Source organism: Stenella coeruleoalba (genome assembly GCF_951394435.1).
Source record: "Stenella coeruleoalba genome assembly, chromosome: 3".
NCBI classification, from domain to species: Eukaryota; Metazoa; Chordata; class Mammalia; order Artiodactyla; family Delphinidae; genus Stenella; species Stenella coeruleoalba.
Window position 1 is genome coordinate 161,713,430 of NC_137148.1, and position 24,178 is coordinate 161,737,607.

At 58.2% G+C, this 24,178-nt stretch overlaps 3 protein-coding genes across 3 annotated transcripts; 2 read left to right on the forward strand and 1 right to left on the reverse strand.

The window, feature by feature from the left end:
- The first annotated feature begins 41 nt into the window (after positions 1-41).
- Positions 42-5,274, forward strand: USE1 (unconventional SNARE in the ER 1). The gene is made up of 8 exons (XM_079916727.1): positions 42-2,198; positions 2,510-2,559; positions 2,703-2,781; positions 2,870-3,022; positions 3,763-3,775; positions 4,213-4,240; positions 4,661-4,835; positions 5,079-5,274. Exons 1-8 carry the CDS (start codon positions 2,058-2,060, stop codon positions 5,259-5,261), a joined length of 822 nt encoding a protein of 273 aa, XP_079772853.1. The 5' UTR covers positions 42-2,057; the 3' UTR covers positions 5,262-5,274.
- A 2,242-nt stretch (positions 5,275-7,516) lies between these two features.
- Positions 7,517-9,726, forward strand: OCEL1 (occludin/ELL domain containing 1). The gene is made up of 6 exons (XM_079917918.1): positions 7,517-7,591; positions 7,952-8,128; positions 8,251-8,450; positions 8,664-8,829; positions 9,061-9,114; positions 9,349-9,726. Exons 2-6 carry the CDS (start codon positions 8,051-8,053, stop codon positions 9,469-9,471), a joined length of 621 nt encoding a protein of 206 aa, XP_079774044.1. The 5' UTR covers positions 7,517-7,591; positions 7,952-8,050; the 3' UTR covers positions 9,472-9,726.
- Positions 9,727-11,825: 2,099 nt separating this feature from the next.
- NR2F6 (nuclear receptor subfamily 2 group F member 6) lies at positions 11,826-22,451 on the reverse strand. Its single transcript, XM_079916946.1, has 4 exons — positions 21,458-22,451; positions 17,529-17,623; positions 13,932-14,516; positions 11,826-12,549 (listed from the first exon to the last, which is right to left on the reverse strand). Exons 1-4 carry the CDS (start codon positions 21,742-21,744, stop codon positions 12,275-12,277), a joined length of 1,242 nt encoding a protein of 413 aa, XP_079773072.1. The 5' UTR covers positions 21,745-22,451; the 3' UTR covers positions 11,826-12,274.
- Between the last annotated feature and the right edge of the window lie 1,727 nt (positions 22,452-24,178).

Genomic DNA, 24,178 nt, shown 5'->3' on the forward strand with positions numbered 1-24,178 from the left:
CCCACACTGAGGGACAGCTCGGGGGACAGTCTGAGGGCTAGGACCTTGCACGAGAGGTTTGGACGCTTGTGGCCCCTGACTGCCCCAAGTCTGTCTTGGACTCGTATTCTGGCCCGGCAGTGGCCACCTGGCCGGTGGCATTCGAGGGAACAGTGAGCCTTCCGTAGTGATCAAGACTGTTGGCTGGAGCCAGGACACGAGGTGGTAGGCAGCCTCCACTCCAGGCACCACAGACCTCACATCCCAGGGAGACTCGAAGGTGGCCATCACTCCTTGGTCCACTGTGCCCTGGACACAGGAGGCTGGAGGAGGCCACCCTTGGCACTGCCCACCCCATGTGGCAGAACAGGAGCCCGCAACTCAGGACCACTCATGGGTGGGGAGGGCAAGGCCTGGAGTTGTATGTCCCTACAAGTCTACAGTGACAGCCTGGACATCTGGCATCTCCGGAGCAGGGCTCCCCTCCTGGGCTCAGCCCACTCTCCAGACACCTGGACACATGGCCCCAGACCTGGAACAAGAGGCACCCACAGGCCATGTGAAATTAAAAAAAAAGTGCCTGAGAAGTGTCTGCATGCAGTTCCTATTCAGGCCAGCTCCAGGCTGAAAAAGCAGGGGTTGGCAGGTGGGGGTCAGCCCTGCGGCCTCAGCCAAGAGGGGTACAGGGCAGAGATTGGGCCCCTTGCCTGGAAGGAGCTGCCTTGTTCCTCCAACCGACTTTGCTGTTTGTTTGCTGGAATTTCACACATACTTTTCACACAAGGGATGTGGGCTTTGCTGGAAGTTCTTTTTATTGATCCAGAAAGCTGGGAAAGCAGGCAGCTCCTGGCAGAGCCACATTCAGTGAGGAGAGCCTGCTGTCCTGGGAGCTGCCTCCTGTCACACCTAGCCTCTCCCCAGCTGGGGCTTAAATGTCAACTGATGGGGCCATCCGCCGTGGGTGGGGTGTGGGGAGTCAGTCCTGGTGGACCCACTACAACCAGAAGCAACACTACCACCACCACCACCCCCAACCACCACAGAAGAGCTCCCAGGTTACAACCAGCTGGGCAGTTGTGGGAACTGGCTGGCAGGTGGGTCCTTTGGGGCGGGGGAGATGGAGACCATGACAAACCGGAGTTTCAATGGCACATGCAAGGAAGAGTTGGTGGGCTAGTCCAAGGCCACACAGCTGGGGTGGGGCGGGGCTGGGATTCAGACCCTGCCCTGTCTGCCTGTAGAGCCCCCCTTTATCAACACCCTGAGTTTGGTCTCATCCATGGTACGTTACAGGGCACCAGGCCCACCGGTGTGACCTGGACACAGGTGACCTGAAAGATGGGGAGATGGTTAAGGGCTGCATGCCAGGCTTCAGTCCCTGTGAAGCCCCCATCCTCACCCTGTCCACTCCAGGAGGGAGGACTCGAACAAGGGGCCTTGGCTTCCTGGGGACAAAGTGGGGGGGTTCTGTCCATGGGGGTCTGGGCATTGGGGGTGACCTCTCACTCCCAGGTTTAGCCCATGTCACTGCCACACTGCCGGTTTCCCAAGGGAGGAGACAGGTCCAGAAAAACTTAAGAAATTCGTAGAAGGCCACGGTGGGAGGTGGAGTCAGAGTCAGGGCTGGGACGGGATATCACAGCTGCAAAAGTTTGGAAATCATAGCCCGTTAAGTCTCGGATTCCTAAATCCCAGGTCAGAGCCTCTCCCCCAGGAGAATCTCCCCCAGGCTACCCGGATGCGGAAGAGCTCAGTGTGGGAAGAACCCAGAAAGGAGTGGGGAGCGGGGGAGGAATTTTGAGCAGGGGTAAGTAATGAGCATGTCACGCGTTGCACGTGGGCCTGAAACGAAGGACTCGACCCTTTCAGCCCTTCCGGAAGGGTTAAGATGCTCGCGAGGATTAGCAAGCGATTGAGTCCTGAGTAAATACGGACTGGATGGCGCCTCTAATTGAAACAAGACTGAAAGAGCAAACGCCCAAACAAGAACGAGAGAGCCCCAAATAAGAATGAGAGAGCAAACCGGGAACTTCCGCCCGGAAGGAGGCCAATGAAAGACACTTCCGCCATCTCTTAAGATGGCGCCGGCGGAAGAGGCGGGTAACCGCTGGGTGGTGATGGCAGCGTCGAGGCTGGAGCTGAACCTGGTGCGGCTGTTGTGCCGCTGTGAGGCGATGGCAGCGGAGAAGCGGGACCCGGACGAGTGGCGTCTAGAAAAGGTGAGGGAAGCCCGTGTGTCCGCGTACAGCCCGAATCCCGGAGGGTGGTCCCCGCAGCCGGAGGCCACCGGGCCCGACTCCCCCACCCCGCCAGCCAATGAGGCCACGCCGCTTCCGGTTGGCTCCGCCACGTCCGTTTGCGCTGCTCCCCCGCCTCCTCCCTGGGGCCCAGCTGGTCCCGCCTCCTTGATACTTGGCTCCTCCCGTTCCAGCCCCGCCCCCGACCTGGCCCCGCCCCTTGGTGGCTTTAATCCCTTTGAGCCCGGCGGTGGTGGGGGGCACTGGGCTGACACCCCACTTTTCGTCCCCAGTATGTGGGAGCCCTCGAGGACATGCTGCAGGCCCTGAAGGCACAGGCGAGGTGAGTGCAGGCGGCCACAAGTGTTCAAATCCGGGGCAGGGAGTAGAGTCCGGAATCCCTGGTCTCCAGTCCCTCCCTGCTAAGACCCTTCCCTGAACTGGGGACAGTGGGCAGGTTTTCTGTTTCCTCTTTTCCCCTTCCAGCAAACCGGCCTCCGAGGTGATCAATGAATATTCTCGCAAGGTAGATTTTCTGAAGGGGATGCTGCAGGCAGAGAAGCTAGTGAGTAAGGGGCACCTCTGTCTCCTCAGCCTTCATCATGCTCATCTGGGACCTGCCCCTCTGGTGACCCCTCTGCCCTCTTCTGCAGACCTCCTCCTCAGAGAAGGCACTAGCCAACCAGTTCCTGGCCCCTGGCCGAGTACCAACTACAGCCAGGGAACGGGTACCTGCCACGAAGACAGTACACCTACAGTCACGGGCACGGTACACCAGTGAGATGCGGAGTGAGCTGCTAGGAACGGTAGGGCTCCCTCCCTGGTCCCTGGGAAGCTTTGGTTGGGGACAGGAGTTCAGTGCCTGGGGGTGGCCAGAACAACAAATACTGTCAGGTGCAGGGATCCTAGGGGGCCCAACAGACTCTGCCCTGGACCATCAGAGAAAGCTTCCCAACAGAGAGGCACTGCAGCCAGGGCTTTGCTAGATGAATAAGAGTTTTGGTTCAAGGCAAAAATGGCACATCTCTGCTTAAGCCCCAGAGTTGGCCAGAGTAAGGTTTGGCCCCTGCCTCACCACACACAGATGAGTTTTTTCATCTGTAAAATAGGATGACAAATGCCTCTATGAGCACTTTATGTGGATCAGCTAAACCCTGCAAAATATGAGCTATTGTTTTCAGTTTAAAGATGAGAAAACTGGGCTTCCCTGGTGGCGCAGTGGTTGAGAGTCCGCCTGCCGATGCAGGGGACACGGGTTCGTGCCCCGGTCCGGGAAGATCCCACATGCCACGGAGCGGCTGGGCCCGTGAGCCATGGCCGCTGAGCCTGCACATCCGGAGCCTGTGCTTCTCAACAGGAGAGGCCACAACAGTGAGAGGCCCGCGTACCGCCAAAAAAAAAAAGATGAGAAAACTGAGGCTCAGAGGGCACAGGACTTGTCCAGGGTCCTGACTGAGGGTGGGGAGTTTCTGGGAGCAGAGAGAACAGAACAGGTCTGGGGGCATGGCAAGGTGGGTGACTTCGTGCCTCTCCTTTTTTCCCACAGGACTCTAGTGAAGGTGAGTCATCCTGAGCAGAACAGGACTCAAGGCCTGGGACAGACATGTGTCCTTGCTGCCCCACACCTCACGCCTAACCTGGCTCCCACAGGGTCTTCCACAGCCCAGGGAGAGTGTGTCCAGGGGCATTACCGGGTTATGCTTGGAAGCGGTGCTAGGACAGAGGAGCGGCCCCCAGAGGAAACAAAGTTGGACACTCCCAGCCCAAGGGGCCAAGGCTGGCTAGAGGGAAGGACTTGGGACCTGGGGGAGCCCAAATGAGGAAAACTTCCTAGAAGGGAATACTCTGAAGCCTGATCAGGAGCCCGCCCACTGGGGAGCAGACAAGATGAGAAACGGCATTATGAGTAGCAGACACATCCCAGGCAGTGGTCAGGAAGCTGGAAAACAACAAACCAATTCTCTCCTTCTTCCTGCTTGGCCTGTTTTGCTTCCAGAGCCTGAACTGGACGTGAGGAAGAGAATGTGAGTATCTTCAGCCCTTGGGCAGCATTGGGGGCAGGGGAGTTGGACAGACCTTGGGCCACTAAAGCGTCACCACGAAGCATCTAAACCACCAATCAGGGAATTCCCCAGCAGTCCAGCGGTTAGGACTCCATGCTCTCACTGCCAAGGGCCCGGGTTCAATCCCTGGTCAGGGAACTAAGATCCCACAAGATGTGCAGCGTGGCCAAAAATTTAAATTAAAATTAAAAAAATAAACCACCAATCAAAGGCCACTTCTGAGGATGCTCTTCCCAGAAACCAAGGCAAAAAAGGGGAAACAGCCCCAAGCAGGGCAGTGGCTGGAACCACAACCTCTGGGTTCCTTGAGAACATGTTCGTTTCTTCCCTCCTCCCCCCACCACCCCTCCTACCCACCTGTCTATCCATCTGTGGGGTCAGTGGGGTCGCAGGGCCCAGGCCAGGGGATGAGAAGCAGTCAGCAGCCGAGCTAGACCTCGTCCTGCAGCGACACCAGAACCTCCAGGAGAAGCTGGCGGAGGAGATGCTAGGCCTGGCACGGAGCCTCAAGACCCACACACTGGCTGCCCAAAGTGTCATCAAGAAGGACAACCAGGTATGAGGACTCTGGGAACTCTAAAGCTTCTGCCCTGGGGCGTCAGAGAAGGCTTCCCAGCAGAAGGTCTCTATGGCTGGGGCTTCAATGGATGAATAGGAGTTTGGCAGAAGGCAAAAATGGCATTCCCAGCAGAGGAAACAGCACTGGCAAGGGCCAAGAGGTGTAGATTTGCTCCAGTGCAGTAGGAAGAGGCCACACTTGGACCCAGTCCTGTTGACATTCTCCCCACCTCACCCTCAGACCCTGTCGCACTCACTCAAGATGGCCGACCAGAACCTGGAGAAGCTGAAGACAGAATCTGAGCGGCTGGAGCAGCACACACAGAAGTCAGTGAACTGGCTGCTCTGGGCCATGCTTATCATCGTCTGCTTCATCTTCATCGGCATGATCCTCTTCATCCGTATCATGCCCAAACTCAAATAAAGACCTGGCCTGGCCCGCCTCACCTGTCCTCTCTCTGCCCTCCACCCCTGTCCAGGGGAACCTTTGGGGTGGGCAACTTGATGGGGAGGCCCTTGGTGCCCCTGAGAGCCACAGAGAGCACATGAACAGGGGAGGAAGGATGTCAGGCTGGGGGGGGCGGGGGAGGAGGATAGTGCCTCAGCAAACCTACCTCCCGTTCCCCCCTGGTACCTACTTCACACTGGACAAGGCAGGGCCCCTAGAGGCCCCACGAGCTCCCAATCTGATAGAGCCAGAGTCAAACACATACCTGTGGGGTCAGAGTAAGGTCTGGAGGGTGGGGGAGGAGTGGGGCCATGCGTGGAGGCCAGCTTGGAGGAGGGGTGTCAGTGCTGGGCCTTCCTTGGGATTGAAGGTGATAATTCAGAGTCAAGGCTTAGCCCACCCACTGCCACAGCCTAAGATCTTAGGACATTGCAGATGCTTCACATAGTCATTCAGCAAACACATGAGAATCAGTGGAGACCCTGCCCTGCCCAGGTCATAGTCTGATCACTTCAGACAAGAACTGGGTGGGCATTGGAGTTGGGACCCTGGAAGGGATTATTGAGCATGAGTCCAGGGGAATTGTGGGTCCTGGGCTCTGCTTACCCCCACTCCAGATGTCATTGGCAAAGTCTGTCAGGGGGGTGACTGAGGGAGCTTGGGAAGGAAGAGTGGACAGGAGGTGTCTGTCCCAAACCATGGGAGCATGACATGCATGGAGTTGCCCATGTGGACCCCACCCCCAAAACCACCAGGAAGAGCTTTTAAAAACTCTAGTGGCAGTTTTTAAAGCTTTTCTGAAAGCTCTAGTGGCAACTTTTAAAAACTAGATCATAAGAAGGAGGCTCGTGCTTGTGACTCAGGGATGGTTCATTATTAGGAAGCATTAGTGGCCACATTAATGCACCAGGAAACAAAAATCAAAGGGTGAAATGGTACTTTGTACTGTTCACAGCATCCATTACTCAAAGTCTCTTAATTAAAAATAAGGAATAGATGGATGTTTTCCTCATTGAACTGAAAAACCTCAAGCCAAAGGCAGTGTTGAGTTTAACGGGCAAATACTCGAAGTTTTGCCATCAAAGTGAAGAAAGTGAGGTGGGGATGGGGGGATGCCCACGGTCCACCCACCCCCTCACTTGATTTAATATTGTCTGGAGATGCTAGTCAATGAAACTAGACAAGAAAAAGAAATGAAATTTTAAAATGAGAAAAGAGGTAAAATTATTTGTAGATAATGCAACTGTCTATATAAAATATCCAAGCAAACTAACAAAAAGCTATTTCAATAAAAGAATTTAGTAAACCAGCAAGGGACTTAATGAATATTTAAATTAGTTTACTATATGCAAAAAAAAATAGCTGCAAAATATATTGGAAGATCCCATTTATAATAGTAAAAGATACACTATCTGGTTAAATTAACATCCTTGATATACAGAAAGCTCCTAAAAATCAAAAAGAAAGAAAAAAAAAAGACTTGCAGGAAATAGGAAAAGAAATACAAATGGTTTCTGAATTTTTTCACACACCATATTAGATTAGGCAAGATTTAAAACTTTGAAAATACACTTACAGGAAACTGATACCATTGAGGTTGCAAAGGTTGTGGGAAAACCAGCTGATTAGAGCATCAATGGCACAACCTCACTGAGGAAAAACTTGACAGTATTTTTCCAAATTAAAATACACAGGTCCCTTTTGCCCGGGCAATTCTGGGCAATTCCACTTCTAGGAGTTCCACATAATCCTCCACAATCGGCCAAAGAAATGTGCACTTGAATCTTTTTTCTACAGTATTGTCTGTAGTGAGGAAAATGTGTCATTGAATTAGAATCTCTCTGTAAGGAGACACAATTAACTGCTGCCTCTGGAGACAAGGGTGGGTGAGAAATTCACTTTGCCCTGCGCCTCTTTTCTATCTGAATTTTCTAAACATGCCTCCAATAATTATTTAAAGAAATATTTTTAAAATATAACCGCTGGAAAAAATACATATAACCGCTGAGTAAATAGATAAATACAAGTTCTCCAAAACCACCAGTTTTTCAGACATAAACTGAGGGTCGGAAAGGGTGGGTCACCAGCCCCAAACACACAACAGGTGGAGGTCTCTGTTGGACTCTGGGCAAGGGTGCGGTTCCACTTTCAGGTTCGCCAAACCCCGCCCCCTTGCCGCCAGCCCCGCCCCCGACCTGCGGAGCGACCCAGCCAGTTGAGTCCAGCCTGTAGTTAATGCACTACACGGACTCGAGCGCCTCTCTTCGGGAGCGGACCCAGACTCGGAGCCCCATACGCTGGGACAGGTGACCCCGGGAGGGAGTGGTTCTTGCGGCCCGCTGCCGGGCCGGAGATCCCGGGGGTCTTCTCGGGGGCGGTGTCCACGGGCTCCACATACCCCTGCGGCAGAGGTTGCGACCGCGCAGGGGTTAACGCGAGCCAATCCTGGGCTGCGTGGTGACGTAACGATTCATAGCGCTCTTTCGGGTTACGCACTGGGCGGCAGGGTCTGGGGATCTCTGAAGGCCAATGGCGTGCGTCTATGCAAATGACGGCGGAGCTGGACAACGCGCCGCTGATGGAGAATTGGCCGTTCCGTGAGCAGCTTCCCCGTGAGTCCTCCCACCTTACCCTCCTCCCATCGCATCCTCCTCCTGTGTCCACAGTCCGCCCGCCGACCACCCCCGCCACGCGCGGGCCACGACTCCTCCCGCAGGGCCCGCCCACCGGTGCGGGGACGCCCGAGCGGCACCACCCCGAAGCCAATGCCCACCCGGGAGGCCCCGCAGACCCGCGGCTCCCGGGGGAACTTGCAAACCCGCCCTCCTGGCCCTGGTCCCCCGGTGAGTCTGAATGGGAGGAATGTCCCCAGGCTGAGCCTAGGCAAAGGATACATTCCCCCCTGTATAATGGATCCCGGCTGACCCTCGTTAACTCCAAACCATGATTCCTGCGGCATCTGCAGCGACTGGTGCCTGGAGGCCTCGAACCCAGCGCGCCCCGCCCTCTGTGCCAGCCTCAGCCCGGAGCACACGGGACAAGGCCCAAGAAGATTATATTTGAGGATGAGCTGCCCTCCCGGACCCTCCTGGGCTCCAAGAAGTCTGTTAGAGCCGTCCCCGGGGGACATGGGCCTAGGCCCCACCCCGTGCCTGACTATGAGCTGTGAGTGCCCCCCTGTGGTTCCTGACTTCTGGGAACATGGAAGGAGCACTGAGGCTGGGGCTTTGACAAGTGAATAAGAGTTTACCAAATAGTAAACAGAGAAAAAGGGCATTTGGGGCTAGGAACCCAACATGGACAAAGAAAAATTACACTGATTGGGGAAAAGAGAGGAATTCTTTACACTCATACTCTGACCCCCTGTCAACCTGGTAGTAAGTATCCACCAGTGAGCAACGAGAAGGATCGGAGCCGCTATGCTGCAGTGTTCCAGGACCAGTACCCAGAGTTCTTGGAGCTTCAGCAGGAGGTGGGCTCTGCACAGGCAAAGCTCCAGCAGCTGGAGGCCCTGCTGAACTCACTGCCCCCACCCCGAAGCCAGGTTAGCACCCAGGTGGAAACCCCCATCCTACAACCCTTCCAGGTAGCCCAGGCCTCCGGAAACCCACTGGGCTCAGATCTCTGGGCCTCTTCCTCCTCCAGGCTGGGCAGGTACCACAGCACATAGGCCAAGATCAGCCCTTGACAAGGTCCACTTTGTCTGAGCCTCAGTTTCCCCATCCCTCCTTGGGTCCTGTGTTCCCTGAGCACCCCCTTCCTTCTCCTTTGGCAGAAGGAGGCCCATGTTGCTGCCCGTGTCTGGAGGGAATTTGAGAAGAAGCAGTTGGTGAGTCATGCCTCTTGAATCCTACAGCCTGTCCTTTGCACCCCCCTACACATACACACACACACACACACACACACACACACACACGCACTCCCAGGAGGCTGGGACACTTGTGCCTGCCCAGTTTCAAGGAAAGAAAACTGAGGCTCAGAAAGGAAAATGCAAAAGGTCAAGCAGCTTGAGAGCCATAGGCCAGACTGCCACAAGGACTTACCTGGATCTTGCCCTACTCAGGACCCCAGCTTCCTGGACAAGCAGGCTCGCTGCCACTACCTGAAGGGCAAACTAAGGCACCTCAAGACTCAGATCCAGAAATTCGATGACCAGGGAGACAGCGAGGGCTCTGTGTACTTCTGAGTGTCCTGGCAAACAGGCAGAGGGAAACATTGGAGTCGGGGTGCCACCCTGCCCTTGCTTCTCTTCCTACCTCCTGGCCTTAGCTCTTGCTATTGCCCCGCCTGGGGTAGCCGTCCCTGATTTCAGATGCCTTCGCCCTTGAGGCTGAGATCTGATGGTCCCTCCTCCAGGAAGGCTTCTCAGGACCTCCTCCAGGACCCCCAGGGAGATCCCAGATCTCAGCCCATCCCCTGGAAGAGGTCCTGCTCTTCATCCCAGTGGAATAAACACTTATTAAATACCGACTGTGTACAGCTGCTTGAAACTCCTGATTTCACTCGTCACCAAAAAATTGTTTTTCCAGAAGAAAAAAATTAAGGTTATGAGAAAGGGACTTGTCCAGGGTCTCTGGGTGAGCTGTGAACCCTAGTCTGTCTGGGGGCGCTCCCTCTCCTCTAAGAGCCTTCAAGTGGGAAGCAGAGGGGCTGACATCTAGCATCACCTCCTTGGCCAGGAGGGTCCCCTGATGTCCACTGCATGCCAGGCCCTGGGTAGAGTGGATGGGACACAGGTAGCACCAGGCTCTGTGTGGGGCCCTGTGATGGTGGCCCAGCAGCTACTTTGAGTCTTGGCCTCCCAGGGGAGTCACAGGGAAAAGGGACAGTCAGAAAGACTGTGGGCAGGGAAGGCAGTGCCAGCCACTGGGTCACAGAGAGGCCTCAGTCCCAGGACTGATCCTCAAGAAACCCATGTCCTCAAGAGAGCCCAGTGTGACAGAGCAATGACAGAGGGCTGGACCCGGACAGCAGAGTCCTAACAACCAGGGAGGCTCAAGATGTCTTCCTGCCAAAGAGGCCATATGGGTAGGGTTTTGTAGGAGAAGTAGGAGTTCAGCAGACAGGCCTGGACAGGCATCCAAGTCTCTGGCCGACTGGAAGCAGGACAGATACCATGGTCTTGGTCAGTCCACAGATGTTCTGTGAATCTGAGAAATGGGGCATTGCTGTCCAGGCCAACTGGAATGGACAGACATTCACTTATGCACAGTACAGCTCACAAAACACCTACCGATTAGAAACCAGCCCAGCCACCAATGGGAGAGCCCAGTAGCCTCTCCCTCCCATTCCCACCTCAGTCCCCTTCCGGGAACAGGGCACACCCAAAAGACCCTCGTTCCTTCCTCCCCGCCTTCCCAGACCTCCTCCGAGACAGACATGGGGGAGCCTGGGGTGCCAGTGGAGAGCATTCTGGGGGACTGGGACTGCCTTAGGGCTGAGCACTGGCCTAGCCTGCAGGGTGAGACCTGAGTTCTTTGCTCACTGTTTTCAAAGGGGCATCTCTGATAAAGGGCTTGTCTTTGCCTGACAAGACCTGTCAGGATCAACAGATGCCACCCACCACCACGATCTGGGCCCTTTCTAGCCATCCCCTAGAGCCACAGTCCTGGCAATACATTCCATAGGTGCCTTTCCCACCACAGAGCTGAGCCACAGACTTCCGAGGACAGGGTGGCAAGCTCCCTGGTGCTGCATCACTGCACATCAACTCAAGTCCTCATTTCAAAGTCTGTCCTTAGAGGTCCTCACCTTCCAAGTGCCAATTTTCAAAACAGGAGTTTTTTTTAGTTACATGTGAGAAGAAACCAAATTCAAACTGGCTCAGGCACAAAAGGCGAAGTCTGGGCTCATGGAACTTAAACACCCGAGGGTTTCAGGTATGGCTTGACGCAGGGAAATTGGTCTTTCTCTTTTGGCTCTGCTTTGCTTTAATGATATCCTCCGAATTCCCAACCCTGCCATTGAATCTCATTGGCCAGCTCTGGGCCACGTGCCCTCCCTAAAGCAGTCGCTGTGGCCAGGGAAATGGAGGGTTCTGTCTGGGCTGAGATCATGTGACAAAACTAGCCCCAGATGTTTCTCCCGAGGATACTGGGGCCCAGATGATTAAGGGCCGACCAAAGAAAACAATAAAGGGAATTCCCTGGCAGTCCAGTGGTTAGAACTCGGCACTTTCACTGCTGTGGGTCCCGGGTTCAATACCTGGTCAGGGAACTAAGATCCCGCAAGCCGTGTGGCACGGCCAAGAAAAGAAACAAGTGTTTGGTCTAAGGCTCATGTTAATCTATGAGGCTCACCCTCCTAAGCCAGAATCTGAATTCAAACCTGAGCCATCTGCTAAGCTCAACTCTTACAGACTCACTGGCTGACCTCGGGCCCCCCTTCCTGCCCCCAGCTGCAGATCCCCCACAAAACTGTCCAACAGAAACAGAAAGTAGGGCTGTTGTTAGGTTGTGGGTGTTCCAGATGGCTGGGAGTGGGTAGCCATGGTAGGGCGCCCTCCGTGCCACCCTCCCCTCACAAAGATGACAGAGGCTGTGCAGGTAGGAAACTTCTTTATTATTGGCCTTAATTCATCCATCATGTAGTGTCCAACGTGGATTACGTGTCCAGAGGATCCGCCTGGTACACGCTACCCCTGCCCGGGTGCAGCTGCCCCTCCAGTCCAGATGCCAGGACTTTGTCCATCACACCAGAGAAGCCACTGCACCATGAGTTCACGCTTGGGGCACCAAGGGACACGGCTGTCCTGGGAGTGGACCCTCAGTCTCGCCCCTCATCTTGACCAGGGCTTCTGGGGAAGACTTGGCTGGAGCCTAGACAGTCTTTTTTGGTTTCATGATCACTTAGAAAACAAAAAACACAAACATTTCACAGTCTTTAAAAAACAGGAGTCTGAGGAGGGAAGCCGGGGTCCTCTGCCTGGGGGCCCCCACTGGAGGCTTGAGCATGTGTCCCTGGAGGTCTGCAGACCCGGCCCTGTCCAGTCACTGGCCCGAGCCGTAGGGCCAGTTGAAGGTACTTCCCGACAGCAGCATGTCTCGGATCAGCGTCTCAATGGGTGTCTTGCCCACCAGGCGCATGAAGAACAGCTGGGAGATGAGGGAGGCGGGGACGGCACGCAGGGCAGGGAGCCGCAGCAGCAGGCGCCCAAAGCGCTGGGGCTGTGATGGGTACTGGGCCCGCACATACTCGGTGAGGGCCACCTGGGCCTTCTCCTGCAGGCTCTCCACGTGCGCTGGGTCTGAGAGGCCACAGGCATCTGGGAGACCAGGGAAAGGTCAGAAGAGGAGGTGGCGGGAGGACACAGGACCCCAGGGCTGACGGGGGAGCGGGGGCACCACTCAGGGCTGTTGATACAGAACGAGGGCACTCAGGAGGTGGGAGATGGGGGCCTAGGGCACAAATGGCAGTGTTGGTCCTCAAGAAATATTAAGGTGGCTTCATCCAAGGACGATGGCACAGGGGTGCAGGCAGTGATGTCTCAAGGGTGGAGGGGCCCTGACTAAAGCATTTAGCAGGGAGACAAGTTCTAATCAAGCTCAAGGGGAAGAAGAGGCTGGGGAGGGGACTTGGGGAGGAAAGCAAAGCCTAGAGGGGGTATTCAGACACCCCAGAGGGGCCTGCGATGTGAGTGAAGATGACAGCCCCATGAATGGGGGCAGAGAAAGTCTCCTGGGGAAATAAGGAGGGGCAAAGCCATATTTATTGGATGAAAGCCACCTCCCGGAGTAGCCTGTGTCTGGTTCCCGCATCCCTGGCCCCAAGGAGACACCTAGTGGGGCCTCCTTCCAGAGCGCAGAGCCAGCTGCGCCACTCCCTGGAATAAAGCAGGGCTTTGGCTGCTGGACGGTTACCAAAGACACCTAAGGAAGCACACGGCTCCGCTCGGAGTCCCGCCCCTCGGTGGGAGGGGCTCCAAGCCACACCCCCTACCCTCTCCAGCTCAGCGAGGGGTGGCCCCTGGAGGCGGGTCAGGGGGCAGGTTGGGAGCCCTGGGTCAGAGGTCTAGGGGCCCCAGGAATCTGGGAGTGGAGAGCCCAGGGGAAGCCAGAACCAGGTGTCAAGGCACCCCTGCCTGGCAGCTCTCCATAAGTGGTCAGTAACAGGTGTCAAGGCACCCCTGCCTGGCAGCTCTCCATAAGTGGTCAGTAACAAGAAGAGAACCCTGATTTAGCAGATGAGGGTCAGAGGGTTTGGGGAGGACAACAGAGATCAGGGAATGAGGGCCAGAACCAGGTGGGGGGACCTCTCCTCCCGCGTCCCCCCACTTGTCATTCTGCTGTCAGTGCCCACTGAGCACGATGAGTACCCTGATGAGGGGGTGAAGGATGGGGGGTCTCAGGGAGCCTGGGAATCAGGGAGAGAGGCTGTGGGGCCGTGAGTCACGGGTCCGAACAGGGATCGAAGTTCTTAGGGAGACCTGGGATCGGGGGTGGGGCCATCAGGGTGTCACACCGCCCGCATCACCTCCTCCACTGTCCCCCATCAACGCTCAAGGCGCTTTCAGGGACACAAGTCTGGCTAGCTGTGGATCAGGGAGTGAAGGGCTAAGGCGGCCGGGGCCAGGGTCAGGATCTAGGTCGCACCCCTCCCTCCCACCCCTCCCACGGCCTCAGAGCCCCCCATTTCAGGTCATCTCACCAGGCGTGAAGAGCGCGATGGCCTTGAGGCAGCCGTACTCCGCCGAGTCGACCTGCAGGCGGCCCAGCTTGTCCACCTGCTCCTGGAAGGCTCGCACCTGGTCCATGAAGGCCACGGCGCGCTCGGCGGCCATGGGTGCAGCGTGCAGGCCGGCGGCGGCCAGCAGCGGCGCCGTGTGCAGGGGCAGCGCCGCCTGCGCCGCGTTCAGCACGAAGAGCTCGCTCCAGCTGAGGCGCAGCAGCGCCACCTGGTCAGCCACCGGCAGCTCGGGGAAGAAGGGCGCGTGGCGCGCCCACTCCACGGTGCTGAAGAGCAGCCGCGCAGCCAGCTCGCACACGTTGTCGATGCCCAGCACCGCGCCCGCTGCGCCGCCCCCTGCGCCGAACGCGCCCGCTGCGCCCGCGCCGAAGCGCCCAGCCGCCGCAGGGTAGGGCTCGGCGCGCAGCAGCTGCGCGATCAGCTCCGACACCGGCTGCCCCGGGAAGAGGTCTCCGCCGGCCGCCGCCAGCGCAGAGCCCGGGGGGCTGCCCGAGGAGGCTGCCACGGCGCCAGGCAGCGAGTGCGGAATGCGGCCGCGCTGCACCGCTGCGAGGGGGAGATGGAGATGGGGGGGGCGGGGAAGAGGGGAGATAGCCAGCCCCGCAGGAAATGAGGGAGGGACAGGAGAGGGAGGGGAGGAGGGGAGAAGGGAGGGGTGGAATCAGAAGATGGGAGAGAGGGAGTGACGAAAATGGGATAGGAAGGGGATTGAGGAATACGCGAAACCAGAGAGGGGTGAGTGGGGTGTGAGGAAAAGGGAGTGGGGGGGGAAGGAAGGAGGGGGAAGGTGGGTACCCGGAGAGAGTGGGCGGGGGGCCAAGTAGGGAGGAATAAGGGGAGGAGATAAAGTTATCAAAGGGTCACTCAGCCCCCTCCCCTCCAAGCCCCCCAGCTCAGCCCTTCCCTGGACCCCCAATCCCCACCTCATGGGCACAAAGCTTGTTGGGATGACAGAGGCCAAGGTCTTGCATGCCCCACCCTGCTCTGCCCTGTGCCCTCAGCCTGAGTCCATGTCCAGCCACCATCCAACTCCTACTTCCTTCAGAGAAGGGCCATGACCCTGGGACAGGGGGAACCTTCCCAGGTGGGAATGGGACCACTGGGTGAGGGCTAATTTAATTCACACCTGGCCCCCTCCTACTGGACTGTGTGAGCTCTCCTCCGCAGCCAGGGAGACTAAACCTGTCAATCATGTCCTCATCTGTCAATCATAGGGGTCCAAGACCTGAGAATGGGTCCAGGGAGCGATCACCTTCCTTCCTAGGACTTGGGGCACATGGCCAGCCTACCCCTAAAACAAGTGATCAGTATGGGCTGAGCACTGATCTCTCCTATGGAGAGACCTCCCAGCCCCACCCTCCAGGTCATGGCCCCCCAGAGCAGGTCTCAACTCTCTGGGTCTCTGCAGTGACCTCAGTGCTAAGAGTGGAGTCCTGGCCAGTAGCAAGTGCTCAGTAAACATGTGATTCCATCAGTAACCTTGCCTATGAGCGGGGAGGACCAATTGCTGGCCTTGGCCAGTGCCCCCAGTGATCAGGTTGGTGAGAAGAGGGAAGCTGAGGTGCAAAGAGGGGAGAGGTGGCTGCATGCCAGCCTGGCCTGTGCCACAGAGGGAGGGGCGGAGGGGCTGACTGGGCTGGGTGCCAGGCAGAGACTAATTAATGAGTTTTAATGAGGTGGAATGCCCTGTCTCACCACCTCCATGAACTTCTGGTCAACCCACCACGAAGCAGATGGGGAGGGGGATGCAAGTGGGAGCCAGGGGCTAGCAGAGCTGATCAGGGAAACAGGGGCTTGGATTCAAGCCTTGCTCCATGTGATTTCGAAGTCTCAGAATCATCTGTCAAATGGGTGTAGCCAGATGAGGCCCGAGAGATAGTGAATCCCAGTCAATCCCGGGCCCACTTGGTTCTAAACCCCACCCCCACCATTCTTCCACCATCCAGCCACGTTTCCACCTTAGGGCCTTTTGCACCTGCTGTTCCCGCTTCCTGAGAACCCCTTTCCCCAGCTCTTCCTCTTCATTCAGCCAGGACTGTGGGTTCAAATCCCAACCACAGTTCTATTGCTCTCTGTGCTGTCTTCCCATTTATAAAAAATGCAGTTGATAATAAAAATGGTGATGATGATGAGACCAATCACTGAATTTACATGAGAATGTATCTAACTTGCTTAGAATAGCATTTGGCACTTAGTAAGAGCTAAATGGATAGTAACTCAAGCCAAGAAACATTTATTAAGCACCTTATGGGTTTCGGGGCTGGTCTAGGCACTGGGGATATGTCAAAAACCAAGACAGACAAAAGTCTCTGACCTTGAGGAGAACATCCTGATAGAGGAACAAGTAAATTATAAAGCAAGATAGATGGCCTGAAATAAAGAGGGGATGGCGAAGGGTAATCAGGAGGGCTTCTCTGAGGAGGTGTTGTTTGAGCAAATCTTAAAGGAGGCAAGGGAGGAAGCCATGCAGGTGACTGGGCAAGCATTCCAGGCAGAGGGAACAACCTGTGCAAAGGCCCTGAGATAGGGGCTGTGCTTGGGGCATGACCTGAGATTATTATTTCCACCCCGAGACTTTACAGATCTGAAGCCCTGATAAGATGTATATCAGGAGTTTAGGTCAGATCAACAAGTGGAGATAAAATCCAGGTTGGCGGGGGGGGGGGGGGGGAGACAGTCACCCCCACACTTAAAATGACCAAAGGGAGTGACGAGACGGTCTTAAGAGAAAGAGTCTGAGCAGCTGTCCCAGCTTCTCCCACAGAGGCCCAGCAGAGGAGAAACCATCTTTAGAGCAGGAGAGACTCAGGTTAGATGCAGGGAAGAACTGCTGGCCTGGCTCATGAGAGTCCAGGCAGAGACATGAAGCCCAGCACAGGGGCCACCACTGAAATGGGCCAGATTCTGCTCCCAAGCCCAGACACCCATGTACAAGTCTCTGAGTTCCACTTGAATTCTAAGAGTGCTTGGTGGAGTTCTAGACCCAGCTGCCCCGCATGTATCCACCCAAGTCCCCAGGGCAAGGACAAGAGGCTGGGCCTCCCTCTGGCTCCCAGTGCCCCGGTCAGGCGGAAAGGTAAGCTGCCCTTTGCCTTAGTCAGGTGAGTTCCTGCCTTGGGCAAACACAAGGCAGGGGGTGGAGGGTGGAGGGTGGAGGGAAAGCAAATCAAATAAAAAAATACATCCTTGTTCAGAAAGCGGTAGCCTGGCTAGAGGGCAGGGGGGTCACCAGGGTATCAGGGCCAGGGAACCTGCCTCTGAGGCCGGGGTGGGGCCTGGGGAGGAACTGGGGAGGGTGGGGGAAGAACAATTCTAAAATGGGCCGGAGTCAGGGAGTCCCTTGCATCCCAGTTCTGCAGCAGCCACCAGACAGCCACGGATAATTGGATTCCTCCAGCCCAGGGCCAAACCCAGGCCCACGGGATCTCAGGATCATTGGTGGTAACGAGGTTAGCAGGCACCAGACCCCGCCCTCCATAGCTCCCAGACCCCAAAAGAAGGAGCAAAGGGCAGGCCATTTGTTCACCCCCTGCCTGCACCACCCCAGCAGGTACTCACCCTCCTTCCTCATGCCCACCCGGAAACACTTCTTGAGGCGGCAGTACTGGCACTGGTTCCGGTGATGCTGGTCAATCTGGCAGTCACGGTTGGACCTGTGGGCATGCAGAGGTCACCATGGGGGTTACCGTGACACCCACATCCTGCCCCTGGAGCCACCTTGGGAGACACCTTTAAAGGCTGCCCCTGAGAACCACCAGCCCCCCACCAACCTCGGCTGGGCAAGTGGCCCCAAAGTGGCACAGAGGCTAGGCCTGCAAAGAGGAAAGGACAATTCGGGTGAGTGCCACAGATGAAGAGCACACCAGAGTGGATATGTTGGAACTGGGTTTTTGTTTTTTTGTTGTTTTTTTTTGTTTTTTGCAATACGTGGGCCTCTCACTGTTGTGCCCTCTCCCATTGCGGAGCACAGGCTCCGGACGCACAGGCTCAGCGGCCGTGGCTCACGGGCCCAGCCGCTCCACGGCATGTGGGATCTTCCCGGACCGGGGCACAAACCCGTGTCCCCTGCATTGGCAGGCGGACTCTCAACCACTGCGCCACCAGGGAAGCCCTGGAACTGGGTTTTGAAGGATGATCAGAAATTCCCCAGGGAAACAGAGGCAGTTCCAGGCAGAGTGGGCAAAAAGGGCAAAAGGTTGGAAATGCCAAAATATGAAGGCCTAAATAGTTTCACTTTACTTGGTCACTGTCAGGCCAAGGGTCAGGTTCTTTGTCCCAAGGGCAATGTGAGAGCAGAGAAGGAACATGGTCAGGGAGCAAGGCTTTGTGAGTTGACTAAGAGACTAGGAGCCAGGCCAGTCCTCTAGGGGGTCACAGGACTGTGGAGCCCCAGCATTACTGCCCTACACAAGGCCACCACGAACAAACGATGAACGAACGAATGAGTGAATGAACAAATGAACTCCTGTACCCCTTTAAGATCCCAAACCCCTTCTCTGGCAAGAACGTCCAATTCCTAACTGAGTCCAAGAAGCTTCCTCTGGGTGGCCCTCAGGGATTGTTGTTGCCTCTTCCAGGGATGGGACAGGTGGCCCCGCCCTGTGAGGCAATGAGTTCCCATCCAGGGTCAGTCCCTAGCAGGAAGGTTCAGGCCTTTGTTCTTCAAATGTCCCCAGCACCTTTTCCCCGGCCCCTGCCCCTGTGCTCCCTCCCTATCTCTCTCCACCCTGGGCTCAGGGCCTTTTGAGGCCCAGGCTTGGGGCAGACACCCTGGAGTCCCAGCTGGGCACCAAGAGGGTACCTAGAGACAGTCACAAAGTAAAACAAACACTTAATGAAGTTAAAAATCAAACACATCTCAACTGCAGACACCCAGCCCTGATCTTTGGGCTGTGACTTCTCCACTGAGCCTTGGTTTCCTCATCTGAAAATGGGAGGCCAGAGGCCAGTTCTACATGGAATGCACTCATTCTGGAGAAATTGGGGGCGTGGGGGGAGGGCGTCAAGACCCAAGCCCCAGCTGCGAGTCCCAGTGGCAGATTTAGGAGAGCTGAGGCTCTGCAAGGCCTCTGTGTCCTGCAGCGCCAGCCTCTGAGCCCAGGCCCCTGTGTCCCACCAGCCTGAGCCCCCAGGAAGAGGCCTTACTAGGGCAAAGGGAGCTCAGGCAGAACCAGAACAAAGCCCAGCAGGCATGCAGTGGGAGGGTCCTGGGCAGCCGCGTGGAAACAGCCAGGCCTGGGGCAGGCAGGCAGGCAGGAGCCTGGCTCAGGGCCCTCAGACCTCAGGAGAGGCCCTGAGCCTTCTGCCTCAACTTCCCCAGCTGTAGAGTCAGGACAGAGCTTCTGTCCCTCCAGATGAGGAAACAGTAAGTTCTACCTGTCATCCCACCTAAAGAGCACATGCTTCGCCGAACCCCACAGTCCAATTCAGCCTCCTCCCTGGGCTCTGGCTTCCAGTCCAATTGGATCATAGCCCTGTCTTGCTCACACACCCTTCATGGCTCCCCACTGACCTCAGTCCAGCATTTCAGACCCACTCACCTCTAACTTCTCCTATGCCTGGGTGGTCTCATCTTACATCACTGCTCCCCCAAACCTGCCACTGAGTGTTTGCTGTAGCTACACTCTGCAGGAGTGCCCTCTGCTTCTATCTGCTAAACCCCTCATGTTTCAAGGCCCACCTCCGGTGGCCTTCCTCTCTGACCCTTAGGCAGAGCCCCTTGTTCCCTCCTGGGACCGCAGACCATCCCTCCCTCTGGCCCAACCCACACCGCACAAGCTGGGGACACCTGTGTCTCCCCCAAACTGGGAGAGGGCTGGGCTTGGAGCTAGGGTCTTTTCTAGGGGGCCGGCATCAAATCACCCAGGCCAGGCCCTGAGGGGACTTTGCTGAATCAATCTGAGGCTCAGAGAGAAGCAGTGACTTCACCAGGTCACACAGCAGAGACCTTCTGAAGAACCTGCCAGCCCCAAACCATGGCCCTTCTCCCCGACCTTGGTGCTCCCTGCTCCCACTCTCAGGGAGCCTCTGGGACCCCAAAACTACCTGAGCCCCTCCTCTGCCCTCCCTAAAGACCTGGCCAGAGAGCAGGCAGCTATTCCAGCAGCAAAAATGAGGCCAAAGTCTGGTGGCCCAGTTAGCACTGGAGGAGAGAGTTAAGCCAGCTCCCCCACACACACAGCCACCCCAGACAGGCTGGACCTGGGGCCAAACTCCTGCTTCAGGTGCCTGGGGCTCCGCCCAGTGGCCTTGCCAACAAGCCCTCCACCAGCAGCTCTCGCTGGGGACACCCTGACCCAGACTCAGCTGCCCCTCTCTTCCCAACCCCACAGTTCCCCTTGCTAAGCCCCAAGTGGAGCAGGGTCTCTCCCCGGGTGACCCAGGGCAGGCACCAAGAGCGTTCTGGGCCTCGGTTTTGCCCATCTGGAAAATGGGACTCTCCAAACTGGCTCTACAGAGCCCAAGCATGCTCCTGGAGGATGCAGAGTAGGGGCTTGTCAATGGAGCAAAAGGAGGCTCACCAAAGAGTGGTGGGAAAGGGAGCCCTGGCCTGGACACTCAATGCCAGCGGCTTCTCCCCCCACACCTAATGCCCCAGAACTAAGGAGAGAAGCTAGCACGGCCACACCCTGTCAGCGGGGACTCCAACCTAGGACAGTCCAGGGCTGCTTCTTGGAAACATTCATGCCCACCCTGTCTCAGAGCGGACCAAAGTTTCAGGGATTTTCCAGGAGCCCAGCTCTGCACCAACTCCTGGGTGGGGGTGGGGGTGGGGGGGCGAGCAGCCAAGATGCGGTCAAATCCCGCCACCCACCCGGACCTCGAGCAGGAGTTTCCGGTGACCCAAAGCCCAGGGTGAGCCAGGGCTGGGGTGAGGGGGGGGCGGGGGTTCCCCCGGTGAGCAGGCCCAACCCCACAGCAGGGGCCCCCACGCGAAGAAGGCTGCCCTGTGCCACCCCAGTTTCGCTCCCGCCGCAGCCTCGGTGGTCAGAGCGACTTTGGAAGTGATATTTGACCCCAAGGGCGCGCCGTATCGATCCGCGCGGCCGCAGACAATGGCCCCTGGACACTGTGAGCCCCACAGTCCAAGTTCCACGTTTGATTCCCGCGGGGTACCCCACGCGCCGAGATTCCCAAGAGAAGGGATGCCCTGGGGTCAGGGACCCACCCCTGACAGCACCACAACCCCTCCCCGCGCGGAGCTGACCCCTGTCCGGAGAAAAGGAAGGGAGGAAGGGGGAGCAAGTAACTAGGGCGGATGCCGCAAGGGACCACCTGAAGGGGGGACCTGCATCGATACAGCGCCGTCAGTATACACAATCCCAAGAATGTAATGGAGAGGGGGAAAAGGATCTGTGCCCCTATCTCAGACGGGAAGTGGAGACCCAGGGAAGGTCAGCGCCAGGCCCAAGGTGACCGAGCAGGTCAGAGGCCCGGCCCACAGCGGGGCCGGGTGCCCGGCGGCGGTGCGCTGATAGGGGGCTCACCGGCAGGTGTAGCTTAGGTTGCGGCGGATGCTCCGCTTGAAGAAGCTCTTGCAGCCCTCGCAGGTGAAGACGCCGTAGTGCTTGCCGCTCGACTTGTCCCCGCACACCACGCAGTCCACCTGCAGCCCCGGCCGCTCCTCGTCGCCTTGCTCAGCGTCGCTGGCGGCGCCGGGGGGTGAGGCCGAGTCTTCCTCCGCCGCGCGCGGGTAGCCGCCCGCCTTATCCACGCCGTTCGTGTCGCCGCCGCCGCCACCGGGGCCGCCCCAGCCGCCGGTCACCATGGCCATAGCCCCAGGGCAGCAGGGCCGGGGCGCCCCCTCCGCGCTCTTCCCTCGGGGCACCCCTCTCGACCCGGGGGACCCTACCCGGCGCGCATCCGGCCCCGGCGCGCCGGGGGCACCCGGCTGCACCCCCCAAAAAAGTTTTGCAGCAACTTCCTGCGGCCGGTCCGCGCGCCCGGGAGGAACTGGTCGGGCCGGTTCCAGGCCAACTTTCCCACGCGAGCGCGGGGCCAGGCCCGGGGCCGGGGGGGCGCGCTAGAGGTGCTGGCCGGGGGCCCCGGGGACTCGCGCCCCGCCGCCCTGGGGCCCCGGCGGGGGAGCTCGGGCCATGGCCCGGCCCAGGCTGCGCAGGGGGAGCCCTCTGGCCTGGCCGCCGCTCGGCCGAGGGCTGCGGCCAACTTAGCGGGCTGCCATCCGAGTGCGGGAGGCCGGGGGGAAAGTTTGGCCGCAAGTTGCTCGGCCGCCCGCGGCGGGGGGGAGGGGCGGCGGGCGCGCGCCGGGGCCGGTCACCGCGCCCCCTGAGTCCCCCAGGTCCCCCGGTGGCCGTTCGGGGCCTGCAGGGCCGCGGGCAGGCGCTTCCCGAGCTGCCGCCCCCGCTGCGGCCGCGCCCGCCCGGCCTGGGCCTGTGCCTGGGCCCGAGCCTCGCTCTCGCCGCCGCCGACCCCGCGCGCCGGCCTCGCGCTGCGGCCGGTTTGACACACAACGTTCCATTCGCGGGGCGGGCGGGGGGTGGGGGCGGGGGCAGGGGCGCGCGCCGCGGGCTGGGGGCGGGCGCTCGTTGCCCCGGCGACGGCCGCCCTTATAAGGACATGGGTGGCCGTGCGCGGCGCCCGGCGCCCAGGCCGGCGGGAGGGGCGAGGGCGGAGCGCGGGGCCGCACGGCCAGACCCTCCTCCCTCTCCCTCCCTCTCCCACTCCACTCCCACCCCCGCCCTCGCCCAGCTCCAGCCTTAACCCCCGCCGGGCCGCGGCGGGAGCCTGGGCCAGTGCTGCCCTCTGCCCTTCCGCAGCCTCGCCAAGATGTCTCTCTAAGGCCCTCCCCTCCACCTCCGGCCTTGGACGTTGTGTAGCTCAGCCGCCCTCGAGGCGCCCCTCGACACCACCCCCCTGCATTCCCGGCAGAAGCAATAATGGGGGGCCGGTTGCACCCGGGGGGCACGCCCCTGCGCAATACACACACACACACACACACACACACCCTGGGGCATTTCTTTGCACAGTTGCATGATGGATTGTGTTTGCTTCCTCTTCCAGAAAGTCTCCGCGTCCGACCCCCACCCCACCCTTTCTCTGCTTGGGCTAACACCTGGTGCTCGGAATCTCCGGGGGGAAGGGATGTTGTGGTCTGCGGCCGGCGGGGGCGCGAGGTCGGGGGCGGGGGTGGGGTGGGGGGTGGCCTTCGCCAGAATTTCAGGCCTCTGTGGGCAGTGCGCCCACCCGCCCAGCGAGGCTGGAGGCGACAGGAATTCCCACCACCCCTGCGGGGCCTGCCCCTTTCCCCTTTAATTTCCTTTTCTTTCTGTGCTTCACAGAAAGGGCTTGGCCGGGGGCCGGCTGGACTACAGATGTCTCTTCCAGGCTCCCCAGAGCCTCCCAGTTGCCGTTCTGCCTCCACGTCACACACACACACACACACACACACACACACCAAGACACACACACACACACACACACACACACCAAGACACACACACACACACACACCCCCCAAGACCCCGGGCTGGGGCAGCCAGCATATATTGCATATATTAAGCACTCTTTGTATGCCACCCCAGCCGCCCTGGGCAAAGAAACCTGGGCCTCTGTTTCGGGGCCTGTTAACATTTAACCGGCTGGAAAAGCCCTTCCTGCAGTGACTTTTCACCTTGGAGTCCTGCAGGTCCGGGCACCCGGCCTTATCTCCCGCCCTGTCCTGGGCTGAGCTGGACACCAGGGCACGTGGCAGGGCCTCTGAGGCTGTAGGCAGGAGAGCAGTGCCCTCTGCCCCCACCAGCTCCTACACCCTCGTCTCTCAGGAAGCGTCCTTGGGAAAAGCCATTACCCTCTCCAGATGACACCTGAGGGGGCACCCTCCGTGACTAGGGCAGGAGATGCTTGGAGATTATGCAGCATTTAAGACGATACCAAGGTTCTGGAGAAGCCAGACAATAGATGCCCAGCCCTGGGCCTCTGGGCCTTCTGGGGAGGGTCTGGCTGGGTGTGAGGTGGGGGAGGTTTTAACAAGTACAGAAAGTAAGAAGGACTAGGGTTAGACACGAGCAAGGACTTTCCATGGGTCTGACTAGAGTGGAGTTCTCTGCCCTGTAAGCCACTCTAGGGGAGGTGGGCCTGGATGGTTAGAGAGGACCCTTTGGTTCTGGGGGTGCCGGGGAACATGGGGGTGCTGGATGGGTTTTGAGATGAGGACGGGAGTCCTAGGTCCCTGATCTGGACTTTCTAGG

Excerpts from the sequence above, each read along its gene's own strand:
- OCEL1 (XM_079917918.1), top strand. The coding sequence starts at position 8,051 with ATGCCCACCCGGGAGGCCCCGCAGACCCGCGGCTCCCGGGGGAACTTG. Across the intron at positions 8,451-8,663 it reads CCCGTGCCTGACTATGAGCT|TAAGTATCCACCAGTGAGCA; the intron begins GTGAGTGCCCCC and ends TCAACCTGGTAG. Across the intron at positions 8,830-9,060 it reads TGCCCCCACCCCGAAGCCAG|AAGGAGGCCCATGTTGCTGC; the intron begins GTTAGCACCCAG and ends CTCCTTTGGCAG.
- USE1 (XM_079916727.1), top strand. The coding sequence starts at position 2,058 with ATGGCGCCGGCGGAAGAGGCGGGTAACCGCTGGGTGGTGATGGCAGCG. Across the intron at positions 2,782-2,869 it reads TGCTGCAGGCAGAGAAGCTA|ACCTCCTCCTCAGAGAAGGC; the intron begins GTGAGTAAGGGG and ends CCTCTTCTGCAG. Across the intron at positions 4,241-4,660 it reads CTGGACGTGAGGAAGAGAAT|TGGGGTCGCAGGGCCCAGGC; the intron begins GTGAGTATCTTC and ends CTGTGGGGTCAG.
- NR2F6 (XM_079916946.1), bottom strand. The coding sequence starts at position 21,744 with ATGGCCATGGTGACCGGCGGCTGGGGCGGCCCCGGTGGCGGCGGCGGC. Across the intron at positions 17,624-21,457 it reads AACCTAAGCTACACCTGCCG|GTCCAACCGTGACTGCCAGA; the intron begins GTGAGCCCCCTA and ends GCATGCCCACAG. Across the intron at positions 14,517-17,528 it reads GGTGGGCATGAGGAAGGAGG|CGGTGCAGCGCGGCCGCATT; the intron begins GTGAGTACCTGC and ends TCCCCCTCGCAG.